Consider the following 24,915-nt stretch of genomic DNA (forward strand, 5'->3'; position numbering starts at 1 on the left):
TCCAATCATACTTCTATGCCCAGGGAAGTCGAGAAATTTTCCAACCCGAAAAAATCGAACCCAGCCACCTCCAGCATGGTCTTGCTTTGTAGCTGCGCCTTTACCGACTGAGCTAAGGGAAGCCCCAAAATGAATTCGTATCATCACACGAATTGGATGGCATCGAAAACTACCACCTGCTGAAATACCAGAATGAAAACTATGCGGAGACTTAATCGGCTCGTTTATTTTTATATTGAAAAATTCAACTGACAATTATTGTCTAAATGAATCAAACTGTTGAATTGCCGGCTGATTGCTCGAATTGGCTCGTGTAATTTCGGCACCGTGGTTCCAAAAACAGAAAGTCGCGTTGACGAAGATGCCTCTTAGGGGCATACATATTTAGCTGAGCCAGCAGTGTTAGACAGTCAATGCCACCCGTAAGCAGCTCACGTCCGTCTCACCTCTAATGATTCCCAGGAGACGGCAACGCTCTTCGTACGGTGGCAAGTTTGTTGGGTCACGCCAGTTGAGGAAACGAAGAGCATATGTCACAATATCTCGTTGAACGGATTCAATTCTAGTGATCCCGCTAGCATGGAGAGGGCACCAAACAACTAGGGCCTTATTACGAGCGTCACTACACGGTGACAAGGAAGTGATATTGAGAATAAGAGCCGTGATTGCCGTACAAATTAAATGGGAGTCACTACACCGAGACGACAAGTGACAACTTCTCACCGTGAAGTGACATCCGTAATAAGCCCCCTAAACTTGACTCCATTACTCGATGAACATTTCAAATGGTCCTATCTGCTTTGATCGATTCTCTTCATCGACTTTCTCCTTCCATAACTACCTACTGCTATGCAAACAGATTTCGCGCTAATTCTACCACATAGTTTGATAAAGGAGGTTCTTATCTAGCGTCCAAAACGTCAAATACAACAGGGAAAGGTTTTGCAGCTGAGTTATTGACGAAAGAGAAAGTCGATGAAGAGAATCGATCAAAGCAGATAGGACCTTTTGACATGTTTATCTAGAATAAGGATCGCACAAGCGAGCAGTAGAGTGACCTGACGTCGGCAATTTTGAAAATAAAGCCCAATAATTGTCGATTAGCTTAGTCATTGTAGTCGATTCTGAAAGCGAGCCTGCAGTCCAAGGTAACGCCGAGATCCTTTATGTGCTCTACACGAGCAAGAAAGCGTCCGTAGAGAACATAGTCAAACATGATTGGTTCGATTTTTCGGTGATAGGAAATAATGTTACATTTTTCGATGCCTTACACTCATCAAATTTCTTGAGCACCAGTCAGAAAAATACCTAACATATTCTGGAGAACCCAACATTTAAAAACTTTGTAGATTTTCATATAGTGTGCATAGAAAACGCGGCATCCTGATGGTATCAGAAAGGCGACGTCGTTTTAAAAAAAACATTGAAAACAGTAGCGGTCCTAGGTTAGTGCCTTGCGGAACTCCCGAGTTGTATGAGAAAACATCCGATTCCGACGCGCCAATCTTAACCCGTACATAGCGATTTACCAAGTATGATCTGAACTAATCCACAGCCGTTGATGAGACGCCGAGTATCTCCAGCTTGGCAAGCAAGGCATTATGATCCATCGTGTCAAATGCATCTTTTAGATCCATATACGCAGCATCGACCTGCCATCCTGAATCCATGCATCTCAAACAGTTAGAAGTAAACTGCACCAGGTTCGTGGACACGGAGCGCTTCCGGTAAAAGCCGTGTTGTTCAGTCTCGATTAAAATTTGGGCAGCACGCGAACAGAGTATCATTTATGATAATCTCGAACAGTTTTGAACAGACACACAACAAAGGGAAGTGATTCCACGATAATTTGCGACATTCCGTTAATCGCCTTTTTTGTAGACTGGGAGCTGATACGAAAGTTTCCAGCGGCAGGGGAACTCACATTGCTGTGCCGAGAGATTGAATAGCCACGCAAGTGAAAGGCAGAGATTAGCTACACAACGTTTTAGAACTGATGACGGAATTCCGTCAGTTCCTGTTGGCAAACGAGAGCTTCAGTTTGCGTGTTGCAGCTATCACCATGTCTTCTGAAATGCGCGGAATATCGAAACTAAACACATCACGTGGCATCCCAACAGTAGCATCCAGCACTTGTGTCGGCGAAGCGGAGAAATCGTGGAACACTTGCTTGAAATGACGAGCAAACAAGTCGCCTTTTTCTCTAGAAATGATCAACTCAGTTGAATTCAATTGGCTTGAAAAGTTGAACCTGGTTCAACTTTTTTCAGTTCAAGTGAGTTGATAAAGACAGTTGAATGGCATGGTTTACACGTTCAATTCGCGTTCAAGTCAGTTGAATTCAACCGACTTGATCAATTGACCTGCCCTGTCTAAACCCAGCTTTACGCTATTAGCCGAGTCATTCCCGAGAAACATGGAACAAGGTAACCCGGATTCCTTCCGTTAGCAGTTGACAAACGAGCAAAAACTTTTCGGATTCGTGCGAAGGTTCGCTTCCGTGCGCGTCTCACGTGTCGATTATAGAGAAAACGATTGTAATTTCGATAACTACGACTCGCAAAATTGAACTGTCGTTTGTAGAACGGTCGTCATGGTTGGCAAAGAAAATGTGTCCATAGAAGGGCAGGATTTTTCAATGGTCCTCCAGGATGATAAAGATGATTCAAACTCCAATATACTTTTGGCCAGCAAATAATCGTTGAACTAAAATCAATTACTCAATGGAGTTCTGCCTATAATCGCATATCAGTCCCACATGGATATTCGTCAATTTTAAGATAACAACGTTATCAACTATCAATTTACATCTACTTTCATATTGCGGGATAAAACTACGGACTTTGATCATGAAAACTGTGAAAACAACGTCAAGTCAGTTTGTCTTTTTTTTTTCTTTGATTTGTTTTACGTCGATCTTGTTTTCCGTGCTAAGCACCAATGCTACCGACGCCAGGAAGGCAGCTCCCACACCTGGACCCTACCTATCGACCCATCAACTCATGAACCGGGGAGCAATGGCTTTTCTTTCCGTGATCAGAGATGTTATGCCTCAGAACATCCCGGCGGCGCCGACTGGGATTGAACCCAGGCCTGCTGGGGTGAGAGGTATTCACGCTTACCACTACACCACCGGCGCCGCTAAGTCAGTTTGTCCCATTAATACCGAATTCGTTTATTATTCCGTTCCAACATGGATCGGGTCAAGATTGGGTTTGCTTGTTTTCTGACAAACGTCAGTTGGCTCGTTTGTTTTTAAAAACCTTGCTTAGGCTGAGGTTCACAGTGACAAAAAGTTCGGTTTCGCAATGGGTTGGAACTGGTGTTAACCCCGATGATAAACGAATTCGCTATAAATCAAAGTAATCGTATATCAGTCCCATCCTGAAATTAGATCGTCCAGAGGTCAAGTTACAGTTCTGCTTTTTGGATCGCCAAATTATAGCTGATATAACAAACACATGCAAGCTTCATTGTAACTGATGTTATCTTGGAAAAGTTGTCAATTAATTAATTATGACTTTTGCCCCGTAACGTGGGTAGATCACCTTTTCGTGGTACGTTACGGGATGTAAGATCTACCACCGATTCCTAGTCCTGACTACTTCAAACTAGGGAAACAGGATTTTTCAGTAATCCAAGGAACACATCTTAGTCCTTGTTACTTTTTATGCCTTGTTGATGGTGACAAGACTCGGCTTTGTCCACCGAGGATGATCCTGAGCAAGGAAAAAATGAGTTAGTTAGTCTTCATCTATGTGATTCCTAATCTTCTATTCGTTGTTCCCTAGTTTGAAGTGGTTAAGACTAGGGTTTTGATACATGGTCATTATCAATGTCATTCCCTAATTTTGTTGTTAAGGAAACCAATTTTGACTGACCCTTTGTCGCGCCTTTGGAGGGTGTTTCAACATTCCGAAGGGTATAAATAGCGGGACCTTTCAATTAGAGTCGGATCCTTGCGATAAATGCGAAAATGACAACTGTAAACATGGGAATTGCACTTCGTAACTTCAACTGCCATTTTCCCAATGCCTACTTTTTCCATATGGGACTGAATATGGGATTATAGGTAGAGCAGGACACCTCATCACTAAAGAATCCGGTTGGTTTCGGAGGTGAGAAACCGTTGATTGACAGGTGCTCGACGGACTTGGAACGGGCGGTATAGATGAGGAAGATTATTCTGGACCAATGAACATGTCAGTACATCAGCGTTATGATCAGTATCAGCCAGTGGTGTTTTCTTAACCTCAATCTACCTGTGCACCAACTCTCAAAACATAAACAATTATTAAAATATTGCTTGCAATGGACAGATATCGAGTAAAACTAGAAGATTGAGAGTATTTTTCAACCGATTCGAGTATAAATATGGCATTAAATCTGGTTTTGAAAGTTGGGGCCAGTGTTGGCAAAATCAGAAATCAATATCACGAGTGATATTGGAACAAAATATCATGCTTGAAATTGATTTTACAAGCTCCTTTGATATTGCGAGACTATTCACAACGTGCAAACATCAAGCTGAGAGTTGACTCGAAACAAAAATGATTCCATTGCACATCGTTTTCTTAGAAAGAGAAAGAATAGTTTGCTATCTCTTTTTAATCTTCACCGATGGCAGACGCGAAGGGACTTCTGCAAGCCGTTATGGAAGTTTCGGTTGCATTCGGGTGTAAAGCAAAAATCATTAAACTCAATCTCACCACAGTTTGGTGAGATTTGCAGTTGGTGAGTTTTGTTAGCTTGATATTTCGAGCTGCGATATCACAGCTTGCAAAATCAACCGCAGTAGTTTGCTTGTTGATTTTTGTCTACAAAAATCAAGCGTGATCTTGGGCGTTGGTGAGATTTGATTTTTTGATATTTTCCCAACACTGGTTGGGGCACAGGTAAAAAGTGAGGTTACGGGACGCCACTTGTATCAGCGAAAGGGCAAGCTTCTACAATGAGCCTACATCTGCAGCGACCAAGGAATGTGGTGCTCATGAGGATGTAACGCTAATGGATAGTCTTGAGGATAATTCATCCGTTCAAGAAACCAATAGTATAGAAAGGCACTTCGTGCATTGGACATCGCTATTGCTGGCGAAGATGAGAGCGATGACAGCGATGATGGATCCAATTTCGTGGATTACCCAGAGAAGTTAAGGAAAGTGGCAGATCGTAGGAATGATACTGCAAAACCGGTACACTACAAACAGTGCTTCCCAAATTCCTTAGTCAGCAGGTAGGGTTTTTGATCTAATTTCCGTCCTACTAAGGACAAACCATGCTTAACCCCTATTTCTTGAACGGGTTTTAACAGTAAATGAAATGTTTCTATCAAAGATGACTTCTAAATTTATTCCTCTTTCATTAGGTACCGTTGAATTTGATAAAGAACCACACATTGTTGAGATATTGATAAAATCTAAGTATGCTTCTTGATTCTAAATTCGTCCTACGAGTTTCAATTTCGTCCAAACGCATTGAAACGCCACTGGATTTTCTTCGTCTTACGGATGAAGGTAGAAAAAGCGTGTTTGCTAGGAGCGCTTCTTTTGTTTTGAGAACAATGAGTGTAAATATTCACACAATACGCTCAAATAGGCTTTGTGTTGTAGCTTGTGAACTAACTTATCGGTACAAACGTATTACTGATTTGTGCACGGTGAAATCATTGATTATACTGATGTTTTATGCTCGATAGAACGGAAATGGACGATTACGACGAAGTAGCGCTCTACCCTACACTGAGGAAACTAGAATTACGATTTTCATAATATGATTCGTATGAACAAGCATTTTGAGCTATGGAAATAGTTTCATACGACACGTATGGTATTCATAGCATGCTTATGAAAATTACATAACTCAAAAATAATTCCCATACGAAATGAGTCTAAATTTCAAACGAGGCTGCAATGAACTTTATGAGTTGATCTTGTGTGCTAAAATCATACGTCGTTCGTATGAAACGCTCGTATGATTTGTTCCTAACAAAACAATATGGCGTACGAGTCGAAATTGCTAGCTTATGTTAAAGTTCCGGCGGAAACTTGTGCTGTATTGAGAAGTAAAAACGCTGAATTCTAAATAATGTTAAATAATGACGTGAATTGTTGAATGGCTAGAGCAAAACTTAAGAAGGTAATATAAAGATTATTTCAAGTATTTAGTATGAATTTATCCACAGAATCTGTCTAATATAAAAATACTGCGGTTACTGCAATCCTGTTGCGATAACGGACGTAACTGAGTTAAAGTTGGAACCAGTGGCGTCAATAGCCAGGCACATTGTAGTCCCGGCGCTTAAAATTTTAAAGTTAATTTTTGAGTGATGTTGATTATAATACAAAAACTAAAATACAGCGCTTCAACGTTTATTTTTCTTGGTTTATAAAATGAATATGACTGCTTAGATGTTGATAATTAATTTGCAAGGAAAAAAACCACAATGCTACAGTGAATTTCATAGTTGATTCGATTGCTTTTCGTGTTCCTCTCGTTTCTAATTCATACGAATGAAACGTAAATTTCATACTCATAACGTATCATTTTCATACGACACATTTATGAAATCCATATTTGTCTATTGCAAAAAAAAACATAAATGATAACAGAGGCGCGCGTTCATATTTCTATCGAATGAAATTCAGAATAAATTCTTTTGGTTAGATTCCATAAACATTTCGTATGGAATTTGAACGAATTATTTCCTCAGTGTAGGTATGTGAAACAAGTCTTGCTGGAACTTACGGAAAGATACGGAGTGGGATTACAAGTGAAACAATTAATAGCGTAGAGCGCTACTTCGTCGTAATCGTCTATTTCCGTTCTATTGAGCAGAAAACATCACCGTGCACAAATCAGTAATACGTTTGTACCGATGCGTTAGTTCACGAGCTACAACACAAAGCCTATTAGAGCGTATTGTGTGAATATTTACACTCATTGTTATCAAAACTAAAGAAGCGCTCCTAGCAAACTCGTTTTTTTCAACCATCATCCATAGGACGAAGAAAATCCAATGGCGTTTCAATGCATTTGGGCGGAATTAAAACTCGTAGGACGAATTTGGAATCAAGAAGCAGTGTTAGATTTTTAACAATATCTCAACAATTTGTGGCTCTTTATCAAATTCAACGGTACTCATGGAAAGGGGAATAAATTTAGAAGTCATCCTTGATAGAAACATTTCATTTGTTGTGTTTCGTTCAAGAAAGGAAGGTAAAGCGCGAGTTGTGCTTAGTAGGACGGAAATAAGATCAAAACTCTGCCCCGTAACGTAGGTAGATCACCTTTTCGTGGTACGTTACGGGATGTAAGATCTACCACCGATTCCTAGTCCTGACTACTTCAAACTACGGGAACAGGATTTTTCAGTTATCCAAGGAACACATCTTAGTCCTTGTTACTTTTTATGCCTTGTTGATAGTGACAAGACTCGGCTTTGTCTACCGAGGATGATCTTGAAACAAGGCAAAAAAAATGAGTTAGTTGTCTTCATCTATGTATGTGATTCCTAATCTTCTCTTCGTTGTTCACTAGTTTGAAGTGGTTAAGACTAGGGTTCTGATGCATGGTCATTATCGGTGTCATACCTTAATTTTGTTGCTAAGGAATCCAATTTTGACTGACAAAGGGGCGCGCCTTTGGAGGGTGTTTCAACACTCCGAAGGGTATAAATAGCGGGACCTTTCAATCGGATCCTTGCGATAAATGCAAGAGTGGCAACTGTAAAAAAAATCGAATACTTCATCATTTCTCAATAGTGATGGAGTAATACGACATACACTAAACTAAGGACACGGGATATACTACAATAGATCAATTTACTGGTCGCAGTAGTGTTAGGTCCCGAACAGAGGAAAAAAAAAGATCAAAACCCTACCCACTCTTTCGCATTCTGTAGACTTCATCATGATTCATGAATGATCTCAAGTGGAATAATAACATAGTGGAAAGCATACAAGCGGAATAACATGGAAACATTTTCTCCACATTCACTCTAACTAAAACTTAGAAAATTCATAGAATTTGAATTGTTTCTAAACCGCAACTTTGGACAGTTAATTTGGTAGAAATGTGTGTAAACCACTTCGCTAGTAAGTTCTCATGCTGCGTACGGCAAAACATCTAAAAAAATACATAGGGGAAATGGCTCTAATGTTGGCCTATGGATCTAAGATTGGGCCCATCGCTAAAAATCTGCTATTTATCAATTTTATCTGGATGAACGCGTCATTGGGACGGTACAAATGTATATTTTTGGTCGCCATTGAAAATATAGTCGATTGCTGAATTTATGTATGGGCCCAAATTAGGGGCATTTAAGCCGGTGGAAGCCAAAAATTCGGTAAGATCCTTCCATTGCATTATTTTATGATTCTTCAATATTGTACAAATATTTACACATTACACACAACTCAGTATAACTAGGAGCCTTTGGTACGGTATGTCCACGCATCCTTCCACCCCTGTAGATTCAAGAAATGTTTCCATTTATTTCCAAGAATCATCTTTGGGGCAAATACAACGCAGTAGGCCTGGCCGTATTGATGTTTATATCATATCTCGGATATGCTGTAAACATCAATTAGACAAGAAGAATGATTAGACCTCATCTAACCTAATCATTTTCCAGAATGCTTTCTCGTACTGGCTGCGTTTGAATTAGATTAGATAGGGGTTGACAATCTTGCCCTATTGCAGTTACAAAAAATAGATAAGAGATTTGAGGAGTGGCACTCTTGCCCCATCAGACATTAACAGGGTGGCAAGTGAATGTCTGATTTTAAATTCCTGGTTTTTACCCGGTTTTCCTGGTTTCTTCTACAAAAATTCGTGGTTTTTGAACAAAGCTTTAAATCTATCAGTTTTGCAGATTTTCTTTAATACTTCTATATGAGAGAAATGTCTTGTATGTATATTATATATGTATTTAGTGAAATACTTCAAATTATATGCTTCGTATGCAAACTAAACTGTTTTGAAAAAAAACAGAAGTAAAATAATTATTCCATTACGTATATTCAACGTTCGCTGAGTTGTGTCGACTTTTCACCAGTCAAAGGACAATCGCTAACTAAAATGCATATAATGTGTCAAACCTGATAATAAAACATATTTAAAATACATCAGTGCCCATCCGGCTCATGTCAACAAATTGAAAGTAAATTTTGACAAATAAATATCCATTAACTGAGTATTTGTTTCAGTCCAAGGTTTTCCACTTAGCTAACGTCTATTGTAATCAAGCGGCTTAAGGCCAATTTTTTGACCTCCGCTCAAGCCTTAATCCTGGTTTAACTAAATGGGTACATTGGTCCTTAGCGATATTGGCATTTATATGTCATTAACACTCCGAACCCGAAGCCTCGGTAAAATGTGTAACGGCAAACTTGCAATGTTTGAAAAATCATAGCTCAGCCATTTATTGACAAATTTAAAATTTATTGGCACCATCTGAAACTACCTACTTTAAATCTATCGATAAATTGTAGAGCAATGATTTTTCAAACATTGCCAATTTTCCGCTACACATTTTACCGGAGGCATCGTGTACGGTAAAAAAGGGTAACAGTTTTCATTTAACAACGAAATCTAATGAAAGCTCGCACTTTCTCTTGTCAATCACGTATCCAGCACCGAAAACAAGATCAGTGCACGTAGATGGTTTGTTTCGGTACACATTCGTAGTTATCTGTTGCCATCACTTTTACTCTGGTGTTAAATGAAAGGGATACAACAAGACCAAATTGTGAGGTTAGGGACCGTGCACTGATCTATGAGCTTTCATTGTGTTTGTACTGAGAACATAAAGCAAAGTTGCGCTGAATATTGCTGATTCTCATATATCTTAGCATTCATCGACATTTCACAAATAAGAAGAAGCAACATCCACAGCAGTCAAACATAAACACAACCGGATAATAACTATCATTCTTCGAAGCCTCGGTTGAAGACAGATCGATCCCTCTTGATGCAATCGACCCGATCCGCTGGATTATCAATTGTATCAATCAGGCTATACTGGAACCACATGTAACCCTCGAATCTACTAAATAATTGTGGAGACGGGTGTCCTCATGAAATGAAATAGTGTAGTAGTCCATAGATTGGTTGCCAATGCGCTGAAAAGCAGTTTTAATTTATTTTTCTATTCAAATATTTCAAGATTTCTTCAATTTATCTTGCGAACTTCCACCTGAATTGTTGTTTTGATATTTTATGTGTTGTCATGCGAACCAGAGACGTTGATAGAGACGCGCAAAGAAAATTTCTATCAAAACAGCAGCACGGTTTTTGAGGGATCTTTTGGCAATGTAACTGGCAACCATGTTTCTTCGAGTGGCTTCAAATGCCTTTCATAAAGAGCCGCAATGCTGTTGAGAAAATTTGAACGTTCGACCGGAGCTGAATAAAAAGAGGCTGAGAATCTATGAGCCGTACAAAGTTCGATCAAGTCAAGTATGACAGTCGCTCCATGACAGTATATTTTTTGTCATATTTTACTGTTTTGCTTGCAGCGTAATCATTTTTATTACCATAAAACTGAATAAAACGTTCCGATTCTAAATTGTTTTTCATCACTAATAAATGTTGTATTTAATTGAATCAAAAATAAATAACAGATATCAAATATTTCGTGAAAATAATTAAAAACTTTTTTCATCATTGAGAACAATACTCCTTTATGGTGAATTGATCGAACAATAATGTTTATTTACTTTGCTCGTTTGGTTCACCGTTTGACGGTTCGTTTGGTTATTCTAATAGTAACGTCATCATTTCAAACCGACATGCATCTGTAAATTATTATTTTCCTGGTTTTGCTTTTTTTTCCTCTGTTCGGGACCTAACACTACTGCGACCAGTAAATTGATTTGTTGTAGTATATCCCGTGTCCTTATTTTAGTGCATGTCGTATTGGTATTACTCCATCACTATTGAGAAATGATGAAGTATTCGATTTTTTGACAGTTACCACTCTTGCATTTATCGCAAGAATCCGACTCTAATTGGGTTCTTTAATTTTGAAAAATATATCGGTTTTTATATATCATCTGACAGAGCTTCGTTTTTTGAGCACAGCGATATTTTTTTCGAACCAACAAACTTTCATCTCGATTTTTAAATCAAGATTTAAATCAAAATAACAACTTCACTGTTTGACACTAAACTGACAAACTGACAGCTCGCTCCCATACAAAGTGAAACCGAGGGGCGCTAATGAGTTGATTTTTGCAAATGTAATCGTTCTTATTTAAAATAGTTCCAGTGTACCAAAATTGATCAAATTTTGGGTTTGGGTTCAATTTTTAATGCAGATTACGAATATGCATTTACCTCAATACCCTGAAAGAACCCAATTGAAAGGTCCCGCTATTTATACCCTTCGGAGTGTTGAAACACCCTCCAAAAGCGCACCCCTTTGTCAGTCAAAATTGGATTCCTTAGCAACAAAATTAAGGTATGACACCGATAACGACCATGCATCAGAACCCTAGTCTTAACCACTTCAAACTAGGGAACAACGAAGAGAAGATTAGGAATCACATAGATGAAGACTAACTAACTCATTTTTTTGCCTTGTTTCAAGATCATCCTCGGTAGGCAAAGCCGAGTCTTGTCACTATCAACAAGGCATAAAAAGTAACAAGGACTAAGATGTGTTCCTTGGATTACTTTAAAATCCTGTTCCCCTAGTTTGAAGTAGTCAAGACTAGGAATCGGTGGTAGATCTTACATCCCGTAACGTACCACGAAAAGGTGATATACCCACGTTATCGGGCCAGGTTTTGCTTAAAAATTCACGGTTTTTTCCTGGTAAAACAAAATTTCCGACATTTTTCTGGTCTTCCTGGTTCACTTACCACCCTCGTTAAGTAAGCCGAATTTTGGAAAGTGGAAGGTAGAACATGAAAATAGTTTTTGGACTTCGACAAATGCGGAATATGCGTACCCCTATTTTTTGCTAAATGGAACATGTTTATTTGAGTGATCGCCTTGGTGAACGATTGTAATATATTTTTTCATGTGAAGGAACAATGTCTATCTAAAATGTGTACTTCCATTTAGAAATCATCCTCTCTGAAACAGGACTTTCATCCCCTGATTCCGTAAAGATGCTAAATCAACTCACCTCCTTTTTGTGTGCGGTATCACCGTTCATGCTCTCCGTGGTGGACGTCTCGTGCACGCCGTTCTGGCCGTTTTCCACTGCAGCTGCCGTGCCATTTTCGGTCGTTCCGTTCTCCGTGGTTCCATTCTCGACGGCGGCGGTTCCGTTTTGCTGTTTTTGTAATTCACACAATAGCGGAGGAGACGTTGTGATATGGAAGTCGACAGACACACGAGGTGTGGCAGTGTCAGAGTGGTCAGAGGAGGTGATGAAGACAGTATGAGAGGGAAAGAGAACGAGAAAGAGAGAGAAAAAAAAAACCAACGGTGAGGTGCGGGTGCACTAAGTTATGTACAATTTTCGCTACAATTTGCTATGGTTTATAATATAGGTAATGAGAGAAGGGAATGTGAGTTGTTGGCAGCAAACTCTCGTGTGAGGGATGGATTTTGATTTGCGAGGATAGAAGTTCACTACTAATAGGTAGCACTCTCTAGGATGAACAAGAACTACACAACATTAAACAGTTTATTAATAATGCTTCGTTTTGATCGATTTGGGTGTTAATTAGCTACTGAGTAGTCCGCAACCACTTACAAAACTAGCAGGTAATATGTAGATACATTAATTCAAGTGAGCAGCGAAGAGTTAGGCAAGCTCTGTGTTTAGAAATTCCGTACGAATAATAATTGTAGTAATGCTCTTAGTTTGGAATCAAGGTGAACTTAGTTTGCTTATTTGGTAACGGAATTTTAACAAAAGTGTTATTTATACTTTCGTTGGAAACATTTAAAAGCGTTTTGGGAATAAAGGGATCGAATCGTGTCGTGGGAAGGTCTGAGGATTTCACATTTCATTGGGATAACACGGTACAAGCGGTACAACTATTTATGGGATGGGAAGGCTTTTTTCCGGTAGTTAGTTACTTGCAGTTATGATTCGGATTCGTCGGAATTAGACGGTTAAAGGAAAGGATAAAAGTCGCTTGCACTAGAACAATGACGCACACGTAGAGACACGTAGGATTAGGAAGACATCGGCGCTTCAAACGCGGAAACTCCAAAGATGCCAACACGATGGTAGCGCGCGGAAGTAGGTGCATTCTCTGTTTCGGCTCCTTACTTTGTTTTGGTGTTATATCGGCTGCTTTGCGTTTTCCTTCGTCTTACTGTTTTATTTTTTTATGGCAAACATGATCCAGCAGAGAGAGAGAGTTAGCGGTTGCACAGTGAATGAAACGCACACGAATTAGGCTTATTACAACGGATCGCAGCAGCTGCGGCACTTACAAACAACGACTATTGTGATTAGCTTCTAGCCTCTATAATGCATTCTAATCTAATTATATGTCTATTGAACTATTTCGATCGAGAGATAATTAGGTAAGAGAACAATGCACACTGATCACTAACAGAGATGAATGTCGTCTTCGGCTGGATGATTGGATGAGATTAACATTCTGTAAAAATCCTAATGGCTCGGTCGATACAATACCAAACAAACTATGAAACCTTTATAAATATAGAACATTCGCATACTATTGCAACGACTCTAGACTAACTCAAGATTAGCTAGGATGAAACAATTGAAAAAAAAATTGAACTTTAAGTATGATACAATGTACACTGAATTATAAGGATCTGGGTTGATAGAGTCGTATTTCTACAACATTATTATATAATCGAAAGGTTCAACGGTAAATTTAAGCATATTTGAACGCCATTTTTCAAGTTAGCTTTCGTTATCAAGCATCATTGTGAATCGTGCAACGGATGTGCTGATCGGCAGAACAATATCCTGGCTATTCTGAAGATCGAGCAGAATGGGAGGAAACTGATTGGCTGTGATTCAATAAAGCACATTCAAGCATACTAAAAATAATATAGGCAATGATTATTTTAAGTTGCGATAGTTTGTAAAGGATCACTCCAATACACCCTAAACTGTCCCATGTTCCGGCAGTAAAGGGATAATGTACTCTGAGCATCATAAGATCAAAACTCCTTGTACTCCTTGGTACTTCCGAGATCTTTAAGTCCCGAAATCCTTGAGGAGAAGGTACAAACAACTCCAAACGTCCTTCAGGTTGAGTCCAGAGGGTATTCAGAACAAGTCCCAGAGTAAAGGATCCAGTTTCCCGAGAAACCCCGAACAGGATTCTCTAGTCCAGAGAACCTACCTCTAGATCAAATTCAGAGGATTTAGAGTTCAAGTTCACAAGGTCTCCACGACACATCGAAAGAACCTCCTAAGTAAGGGACTTGTATGTTAATGTCACAAAGCCTATAAAGCAAACCCAGAACACCTCCATACAGAGAAAATCAAAATAAGTTACAGAGCAACATTAGCGGTGCCCAGATGAGTATAGAACAGGTTAATACCTCAATACTATAGACCTCTAGGTTAAGTCTAGGAAGTATCTGTTCAAGCCCTGAAAACCTCCAAGACATGTGCAATCTTCATGGTAAATCCAATCAAGGCTGGAAGATCTCCAGCGTCTCTAGTGTAAGTCTAAATGATCTCCAGAGTATCTCAAAAAAGTCTAAAGGATCTCCAAGGTAAACACAGAGTACCAGCAGAGCAAATTTAAAGGACCACAGGATAAAGTTTTATGATCTCTACGACAAGGGCAGAACGTGCATTGAGGTAGGATTGAAGTTTATTGGACGAAGTCAAGTTTAGAAGTCGTTGAAGGAAAGTCCCTTGCAGTAGGGTTACGAAGCCTATTTTCGCCTAAACTTTTGCCAGATATTAATGCTAAAATGAAACAGAATGAATTGCATAATATCTCATTAGCATTTGAAAATCAGTGACAAGTTGTTTCAATCCTGAGTTTTAAGGTTAGGCCCAAAATAGGAGCATAGGCCGAATATAGGCTCCGTTACCCTACAAACAACTCCAACACAAGCAAACATTTGCTAGAGGACAAGTGGATCTCCATGATGAATCCAAAGATCTCCAGCTTAAAGTCCAAATTCTACAAATGATACTGAACATCCAAACAAGAATTATGTTCCAGGCTTTCCTAAACTGGGCCAGACCAGACAGTTCTAGCATCAAGTCCAGAAAACCTCAAGAGAAATCCCATACAGGATAAAAAAGAATGAAAACATCTCATCCCGGGAATTTTTAAAATGAACACTCTAAGTCAAAGGATCACCAGGTTAAGCTCATAGAGTCTTCACAACAAGTCCATAAATCCTCCAGGGCAAGCCCAGAGGACTTCCAGAGCAGATTTATATAGATTCTAGAGCAAACCTAGAAGACCTCCAGAACATTGGAAGTCCAATTGACTGAAGAGTAAATTACGAGAGTCTCCAGAGATGATCTTGATATCCATCAGGGCAAGTTCTGAGAACCTCCAGGTTGCCTCTTGGGCCAGTATCTTCTAAGGCCTCTCCAATGTATCTCCATGGCTAGTCCCCACGGTACGTCCAAGGGATCTCCAAAACAACGCTAGAAAATCTCCAAATTAATCCAAATGACTAGAAAGTTAGTTCCAAAAAAGATTTAAGTTTATTGGAGGCGGCCTTTAAGAATTCTCCCTGGAGGTTTGTTTTAAAGGCCTTTTTAGACCATTCTGAAGGAGTCAACTACTTGATTCACCTTGAATAGTATTGCAACCAAACAAGGCTTGTTTGAGATCATTTTAAAGGGGACTCCGAAGCAATGCATGGAAATGTAGGTTTTTGAATTTTTTGTTGAACGATTTGTTATTCTGGAACATGAACATCTCAACCAGAATTTAGATTTCTGCACATTATGATCAATTCTGAACATCTGCCGGTTTTTCTGATAGTTTTTTTTTTAAATCATCATAGGAACCTCTTTTCATGGATATATTTCTAGAGTTCTTGTGATGCTCAAGACCTGTTGCGTACGAAACCGTAGGAAACATTTTTTTGGGAGCTCATTCGAAAGTTGGGTCTGAGGTCTTCTACCTTTCAGTGCCTTGAGAGTTTTGCGTTTCCAGGTTCAGTCTCTCTGGAACAACATCTGAAGGAATCACGACAAATTCAACAACTCAGCCAGTCGATATAATTCAGTGTACCATCGAACTACCAGAAAAAAAAAACTGAAAACAACAAAAATCAAACTCCTAAACGAAAGACGTGAAATAGAACACAAATTTTGCAAAATAAAGTTCGCAGGAGTCTTGATTGGATTGTGCACTCAACCGCGAGATATGTCCGAGGAGAAACGGTAGAAGACAATTCACACAACCAGCAGACTTGTAGAGTCAAGAATTTCCCATCTAATCATTATAAAATATAAACAACAGAAGAAGAAAAACCGGATCCAATCAAAATCCATTGAATGTAATGTACAACCAAAAGTAGGAAGCGAAAACAAATAAATGAAAAGAAACAAATATCAGAACGATGTGTTCCTGAGCCTGTTCGGGAAGATTTGAGACATAGTAGATGGTGGTGGTGGTGGTTGGCAAATATACAAAACAAGAAACAAATGGCACTATTTAGAAATGATTGTTAAAAACTAGTTTAATAAAAAAAAAATCACAACTCGGAAAAAAAAAATGCAAGGGAAAAAGAGACGAGCTGAATACCGGAAGGGTATCGAATCTGGTTGGTTTGATTGGCTGATTTTAAGAAATGGTATTCACCTTTTTGACGACAATCTCCGTTGCTTCGGTTGGCTGCGGCGCCGGCGCCTCTAGTTTTTCCTTCTCTTCAACCACCTGATCTTCTTTCTTGCTTGGTGCTGGTGCTACTGCCGCCGTCGTCGTCGCCGCCGCCACCGTCACCTGTTTTTCTGTCACGGGTGTTTTCTCTACCGCCGCCGTCGATGTCGTCGTCTCTTCCACTACTGGCTTCTCTTCCGCTACTACGACCGGGGCCTGAGTCTCTGGCTGTGATTCGGAGGTGGTTACCGGGGCGGATTCTGGAGGCGTGGGAAGTGCAGAAGGTTCGGAAACGGGAGCAGCGGGAAGTGGCTGTTCAGTGGCCTCCAGCGAGGTCAGTGTGGCGGAGGGAGATTCTGGCGGGGGAGGTAAGCTCATGGCATCACTCTGGGACAGAGTGGGCGGTGATGGAAGAGATTCGAGCGAGTTCTGTGGAAGTGGAGAGGAAATATCGACGGAGAGATTCTGTTCGTCGGCGGCGGTAGCATCGGCTGGTGCGGCAGCTGCAATCGTGGGAAGCGGCGAGGGAAGCGAATCTAGCGCCGGCTCATCGTCGGTGGCTGGTGGTGGTGGTGGCGGTGGCAGATCGTCAATTGTGTTGCTGATTTCGTCGGATTCCGAGAGGGGTTCAGGCGCTGGGACAAGTTCGACTGGTTTTGCTTCTTCCACCGGGGCGGGCTTCTCTTCCACTGGTTTTGCTTCCTCTACAGGAGCTGTCACCTTTTCAATGGGTTTCTCTTCGACAGGAGCTGGCGTTGGTTCGACTGGCTTTTCCTCAACTGGAGCTGGCTTTTCCTCAACTGGGGCAGGCGCTTGCTCAACTGGTTTCTCCTCCACTGGAGCTAGGACGGCTTCAACTGGCTTCTCCTCAACTGGGGCGGACTTTTCCTCCACTGGAGCTGTCACCTTTTCAACGGGTTTCTCTTCGACAGGAGCTGGCGTTGGTTCGACTGGCTTTTGTTCTACTGGAGCTGGCTTTTCCTCCAGTGGGGCTGGCGCTTGCTCAACTGGCTTCTCTTCCACTGGGGCGGGTTTCTCCTCCACTAGAGCTGGAGCGGCTTCAACTGGCTTCTCTTCAACTGGGGTGGGTTTTTCCTCTACTGGAGCTGGTGTGGCTTCAACCGGCTTCTCTTCCACCGGAACAATGGGCTTTTCTTCAACCGGGGCAGGTTTTTCTTCCACTGGCGCAGGTGCGGCGTCCACTGGTTTTTCCTCAACCTTGGCCTCTTCCTTGGGTGCTTCAACTGGCTTCGGCTCTTCGGCGACTGGGGCCGCAACCTGTTCCTCAACCTTTTCGACGGCTTTGTCCAGAATCTGATCGACAACCTCCGAGACGGTTTCCTTTAGTTCAGCGACCTTTTCTGCAACCGGGACAGCGGCTTGCACTGCTTCAACTACTTTCTCGACGACTTTCTCTTCAACCACCGGAACTGGAACCTCTTCCTTCTTGACTTCCTCGGTGACGGCTGGTACTGGAGTCGCTTCGACTGGTTTCTCTTCGACCTTCTTCTCGGCGACTGGTTCTTCCGCTACTGCAGTCTCAACTGGAGCTGGAGCAGCCTCAACTGGAGCCGGAGTAGCCTCAACTGGAGCTGAAACGGCCTTCTCTTCTACCACAGCAACCTGTTCTTCTTGTTTCTTTTCCTGCTGAACTTCCGGCAAGGGGGACGGTTCCGGGATCGAATTCAGGGAATCGGGTTCGGGTTCGGTAGTACCCTGGGACATGGAAGCTTCTGCAAATACCATCACCTGGGAGGGAGGAGGAATGGAGGGCAGAGGAGGTGGAGGCGTGCTATCACCATTATCAGCGACGACAACCGGTTCAGCAGAAGCGGTTTCAGCAACGACTTCGGCCACTACCGGTGCAGCTTCCGTCGCCACCGCCGCCGCCTCCGCTGTCGGTTTGTCGCATACTACTTCGGTTACTGGTTTCTCTTTTTGCTCAACAACAATAGGTTCGGATTTGGTTTCAGTCTGAACGGCGGCTACCTCCGCCGCCGGTGGCGTCTGTTCGACTTCTTTTGCTTTGTTTACCTCAACAACGGCCGGTTCGACCACTTTTTCGATTTCCTGCACCGATTCCGGTTCTGCGACGGGGGCGACGGGGGCTGGCTTTTTCTCTTCTACCTTCTTCTCTTCCGGTTTGCCGTTCTCAACGGCTGGGACCGGGGCGGGAGCTTCAGCAGCTGGAGCGGGGGCAGTTTCGGTGGCCGGGGTGGTTTCCGCAGTGGCAGGGGCAGTCTCTTGGGCGGGCGAGGCGACGACGGCTTCCACGGTTGATTCCTCAACCGCTTTCACGACTTCGGGGACAACTTCGGCCTCGGTTTTCGTCTCGGTGGCGCTCGTCGCTGGGGCAGCGGCCGCGGCAGCTGCAGCAGCATCCTCAGTTGGCTGCAATCAAAGAGGAAAAAAACAAAAGAAAGGAGCTGCAATTAGAAACGGTTCACCGATGTCGCCGTTAGGCGGGATGGAATGGTAGACAGATAGACAGACAAGTTTGCTTCGGTCACCCACGAAAGGAAAGCTGGTAATAGGAAAATTTCCTACACCCACCCACACGATCTTACCAAATGCGATTCAGTTTGAGTTGAGAATATGGAAGCAAATGGCAAGCTGGCTTACTGCATCATGGCAGGAAGTTGGCAATATAATGTGGGAATCGTTTAGGGAAACGATGGTCTGTCGTGTTAAATGAATTATAGCCATGTGCACGCCAGACCACCTACGAGACATAAATCTGGCTAAGACGCTGCCGAAGCATGGGGCATTAAATGGTTGATCCAAATAGGACTTTCTAAAAAGAATTAAATCAATTGCAACGTGCGTCTATCAAAGATGGCTAAATATGGGGTTATTTAATAAATTAGATATTTCCGTTGTGGTTGCGTTGACCAAAGTAGCTTCTCAAACGGGTTAAGCTAGGAGGTAAAAGAAGATGCTCTTATAACCTAAATTTTTGGTAACCATATCCGGTTGATTTCAAATAACTTAAATCTGACAATTTTGTCAGCCTCTTTGATGTCATACTGCCATTAATACATTAACCTGTTAAAGCCCAAGTAACCCAAGAATTATGCTCACACTATTTGAAAACATGATGTTAAGGATATTCCAAAGATCATTTTAGTTATGTTAAAAACATAATTTACATTCCCAATTTCCATTAAGACATGATAAAGGAAAAAAAAATGATGATCTATAAATTGATCATTGGGCGTTAATCGGTTAATTAATTTACAAACTCGATTGGCTAGGTTATGGTCAAAAGAATGGATTTCACTAAATTTGGAGCTGATGAGCCGGACAAGTAACAAGGTATTAATGCGCGAGTAGATAGGATCGGAATGCCCTCCTTACAGAGTTTTAAATGTGGGGAAATTCGACATCAATCAAGAACTATGAACCGTTGCAATCTGCATGCGTCTAATTATTAGTCAGTTTCACTAAATTTTAAATATTTTTTTTATTATGTAATCTTTTTTTTGTGATTTAACATAATTATTCAAATTGGTAAAATAAAATCCAATAATAGTTAGTAAGTTAAAAAAACGCAAACAATCACTGTAAACCATGAGTTTGAAAAGTTCAAATTTTACGAGCAAAATATTCCACGGTAGGAATGAAGAATAAAATAATCACTAAATTTAAAAAATAGACTCTGAAAGAGACAATACAAAAATCACTTAACATAGAAATTGTTGCAACCTAAATAGCACTCAAAATTTTAATGAAGTATTTTATGGAAAAATCATAAGTTGTTATATAACAAAATGTTGTGCACCACAACTAGGAAGTTATTTTCTTGAGAGAACGTTTTCACAATGAAGAAAGGTTAGTTTACAGATTTGTATAGTAAATAGAAGCTAAAAACTTAAGAGTTCGAGATAAATCCATTTGAACACTGTGTAGGTAGTAAACGTCGCAACATTTTATTATCGAAGATTCAGAGTCACTAATAATTATCTCATATCTTCCATTCACTGGTTTTCATTTGTTGACTCAATGGAATTGATCGATCCTTATTCGAACAAATAACAGCTCCATTCAGCATCAATCCGTTTCTCCAACCAGCTTGCAGCTCACTTTAACAATAATTCTAACTTTGCAACAACTCCACAACTCAAATGCTTCCGAAGCATGAATATTCACCTTAACAGCGCCCATCACGAAATATGCAGTTAAACAGCAAACAACAACACTGATCACTATTACCAACAAAATTTTGACGGTTTTTTTTAGTGGTTTTCTTTGGGTCCAAAGAAAATCCTAAATGCACACTTCCGACTAATAGATGTAACTTCCTTCGAAATCACACCTTCAGTTCCTTCAGTCAGTCCTTTTCCTCTTATCACAGATTATTGACCACAGTTTATCAGAAGGCACGCCACAAATTGCACACGATTCGCAATGTCTTTGTTTCAGGACATATATCTTGATTCTTCTGCGCGCACAACACTGGACTCCTTGTTGAAGGGACTTATTTGGCTTGCTCTCTCAATTCAAATCTCCGTTGAGATCCTGTGTGTTCTTCTCCTAGACTCGTTAAAGGCTTAGTAGAAACTGAACTAGTGCAACCGGCGTACAATTTAATTTATATGGCAGCGTGTACGGGTTTGCGGTTGCGTCGTGTCACCACCATACCAGCAGCGCTACGTATCACAACAACAAATACCTGAACGTCCGAAGAAGAAAAACTGCCGGGCGTTGCGCGCCTTGGATATGTGTATAGTATAGTCAGAAGGAAACGAACAACGTCATGTCAGGCCAAGAAGCCCGGGAGGACGTGGGAGTTGAGTGCCGGGAGGTACGGCAGTTTGGTCACACCACGATTCCCTATGCGCTGCGACGGTGTGTTGGCCCCCCAATATCGAAGACGTCATTGGGCATCATCATCGTTAAAGTGGTGGATGTTGTTGTTGTTCTTCGGAAAACTGATGAATGAGAGAGGCTGGCAGTCGCTTTTTGATGCTGGTGGTTGCTGCGTCGTTTGTTCGGAAGTAGGTTCTCCAACGATCAAACCGACGTAGGTAGAATGATCCTGGTTGGGGCGAATAAGGGACAACAATAGGTGATATTGTGTAGGTACTTGGGCCCAGTGGGTGTTTCGGGAGAAAATGGCGTTAATTTGCGCTCATTCAATTGGTACACACTAAATCCAGTCAGTAAGGTTCAATTGCGGAACTGTTCGGTAAACATTTAAAAATCTGTGGAAAATTCAAAAATGAGATAATTTATTCCAAACTTGAATGGACTTAGTTCGGTTAACTCCATTTAATGATAAAAAATATAATTAGAAAAATTTCATTGATTCGTTACGAATAACGTTCATTTGAATTGTTACCGAGTTTTGCGCCAATTAAAAAACCCAGTAAAACATACTAGCTCCTGTAAAATAATCTAAGTGTGTGAGCTTCCCCACCGCAAAAAAAACAGTTGTACTGGCACCTTTTGAAATTTATAAAAATATTGGAAATAGGGGAAATGTATGTAATGTCGGCCTGAGTGTCCCTAATTTGGGCCCATACATAAATTCAGTAATCGACTAAATTTTTAATAGCAACAAAAAATATCCATTAGTACCGTCCCAATGACGCGTGCATTTTAAGCGATGGGCCCAATCTTAGATCCATAGGCCAACATTAGAGCCATTTCCCCTATAAACGGAAATTTATGGCAAATCTAAGCATCGTCCACGCTTCTCTTGGCTTTTTCTCTATGTAACGCACACATTTGCCGCGTTTGGATGTTTACATTCTGCTGCTGCCTGCTGCTTTATCCATTCCAATCGATAGAGTTGTCCAAAACTGTATAAAAGCACTTCTACAACGCTCCAAGCTTCTCAGGTGAGTGTAACTATTGTCGGTAGCCTCTTTTTATTCGGCAACATTTCCATTTGATCTGCTTTCTTATCTGCTGTTCCATTACCATCAACTCGAAATCAGCAGCATTTTATAGTGCGTGTGTTTCATTTCAAGAAAAAGCTGTAAACATGCAATTGCTCAGCCATAAAACCATATCATATTGAAGCTGAAACTTTAAGGAATCCTTTGAATACATTCAGCGAAGTGTTTTGGTGAGAAAATACAGTGAAATTACCGTATATTTTGTTGTTGCCGAAAACAGTGAATGGCGAAGCCGACATTTACCCTTTAAAAAATCTAAAAAATCAGTTTTCCTTAGATTCCTGAAAAAAATACATGCCCATTTTGTTTTCTATCACATCATGAAAAAAATAAGTTAAGGTCGATTATTGCGATTTTTTGAGATTTTTTTTTGCAACGATGATTTTGAAAAAAAAAATTTAAGCCAAAATTTTCTTAAGAATTGGTGAAAATAACTGATTTATTCTAGACTGAATAACTTATCTAATATTTTTAGAAAAACCAAAAAAACAATTTTTTTTTCAGCGCCCCTTAATAAAAAAAATAATATTTTCGACACGTTTTCAAGAAAATCAGTTTCATCCTTAGATTGTTGACAAAAATAACATGTAAAAATATTTGATGAGATACATGAAAAAATATTGGACTCTCAGCAAAACCGAAAAGACGATGTTTTGTGGTTTTTTGAGTCCAACTTTATGCCATGATGACTTACAAAACATGTTTTTGCATGTGAATGTTCTTCTATATTTAGAAGACATTTGAATACTTAAACATAATGGCAATTTAAAAAAATAGCAATGATGTTTAAGTATGCAAATGTCCTATTTAGATACTACTGAATACTTTGGATCAATCACTTTAATTATATTTGGCTCAGTATTGCCATCCAGCAAGTGTTTGTAAAATAATATTAAAATTTCTTTGAAGAAATTCTCTCTGAAGTAAACAGAATCAATCAGACAATTTTAAAACAACTAGCCATAGTGTCTTAATGTTAAATGTCTTGTTTTGACATTCTAAATATTCTTGGTGAAGAACTGAAATGGTATTTCATTTGGTTTTCCCACCATACATGGTTAAATTATATTTGTAATATCATTAATGGTTGAAAGTTTTCATTTAAATGTTTATTGAGCACAATTGAACGATTTACACCGTGAAGTATGCAATAGTTGAAATATGATGCATGCTGGATTGTATGGTAAATAGTAGATGGCTTCCTGTACTAGAAATTACTGCACGCTAGATACAGTGCTGGTAGCGATCAATGCTGTCAAAATAGTGATTTTAGTGACCATGTTGACGAAATAAGTGATTAAATAGTGACTTATAGTTGTAAAAAAGTGACCTAAGGGATGAAAATTAGTCGTTCTGATGGCATACCAAATAAATGTAGACTCATTCAATTAGAATCTCAACACTTAAATATGTACGATAGGAACCTTTGAAGCGAAAGATTCAATATAAAGTTTATGACTAAACCTGAAAAACCGAAAATTCTCAGGGAATCTTATTATTACTCAGGAAATTTTAAAGTTTTCTTACTAAACATATTCCAAAGAAAATAATGCATTTTAAAATAAAAACATTTAATATTCCTGGTTATTTTCATTCACACATTGAACTTTATAGCCTCTTTATGTGAAAAATATCAAGTGCAATCTGCTTTCATGGTAATTCTAAATAATTTTAGGTTTCATGTGAAGCCTGAGATAGTTTTGAATAGAATTTCAAGAAAACCCGGAATTGAATTCAAAGTAAATTTTAATGAACTTCCGAGGAAAATTCCAAGGGCATTCTGAGGATGATTACATGAAGTTTGTGAAAGACGACGAAATCGGAGCATAAGTCCTCGTATTTTTTTGGAGAACACTTAGGTGGTGAAGGGGATGCTAAAAGGTGGATTACAATTAAATCTGAGAATAACTCCAGAAGATCTTTAAAAAAATTCGGAAAATAATTCCAGAAGAGATTGCCGAACAAAATGAATTCTTAGGAGACTTTCAATGTGAGTAAAGTTCCAATGGAAGGAGTGATATTAAAATAAAAATCTGAAATGAATTCAATGAAAAATATGATAATCTTTCCATAAGATTTCATACTGAGGAGAATTTCAAGGTAATTCCTAGGAAAATTAAAAGAAAATTTAGTTCGAAGGATAGTTCCAACGACATTTTTAGGAATATTTCAATGGAATTGCGAGAAGTATTGTAACTATATTCTTGTGATATTTTTTAAAGAGAATTTTTAAATAATTCCACGGGAGATTCGGAAAA

General features: G+C 40.0%; 1 protein-coding gene across 5 annotated transcripts in view; it reads right to left on the reverse strand.

Moving 5' to 3' along the window:
* LOC135701495 (fibrous sheath CABYR-binding protein-like) overlaps window positions 1-24,915 on the reverse strand; it is a 292,932-nt gene that overhangs the window by 882 nt on the left and 267,135 nt on the right. For 4 of the 5 annotated variants that reach the window (XM_065222303.1, XM_065222304.1, XM_065222301.1 and 1 more), the window contains 2 exons: window positions 16,737-19,145; window positions 12,134-12,283 (listed from right to left, as the gene is read on the reverse strand). In XM_065222303.1, the coding sequence (XP_065078375.1) occupies window positions 12,134-12,283; window positions 16,737-19,145 (2,559 nt within the window). Of the gene's footprint in view, window positions 1-12,133; window positions 12,284-16,736; window positions 19,146-20,903; window positions 21,294-24,915 lie in introns of those variants that run through there. The other variant, XM_065222305.1, reaches the window with a different exon arrangement.

The sequence above is a fragment of the Ochlerotatus camptorhynchus genome, unplaced genomic scaffold, assembly GCF_037179485.1.
Source record: "Ochlerotatus camptorhynchus isolate MF236.1 unplaced genomic scaffold, CSIRO-AGI_Acam_v1.1 ptg000165l, whole genome shotgun sequence".
Taxonomy (NCBI): domain Eukaryota; kingdom Metazoa; phylum Arthropoda; class Insecta; order Diptera; family Culicidae; genus Ochlerotatus; species Ochlerotatus camptorhynchus.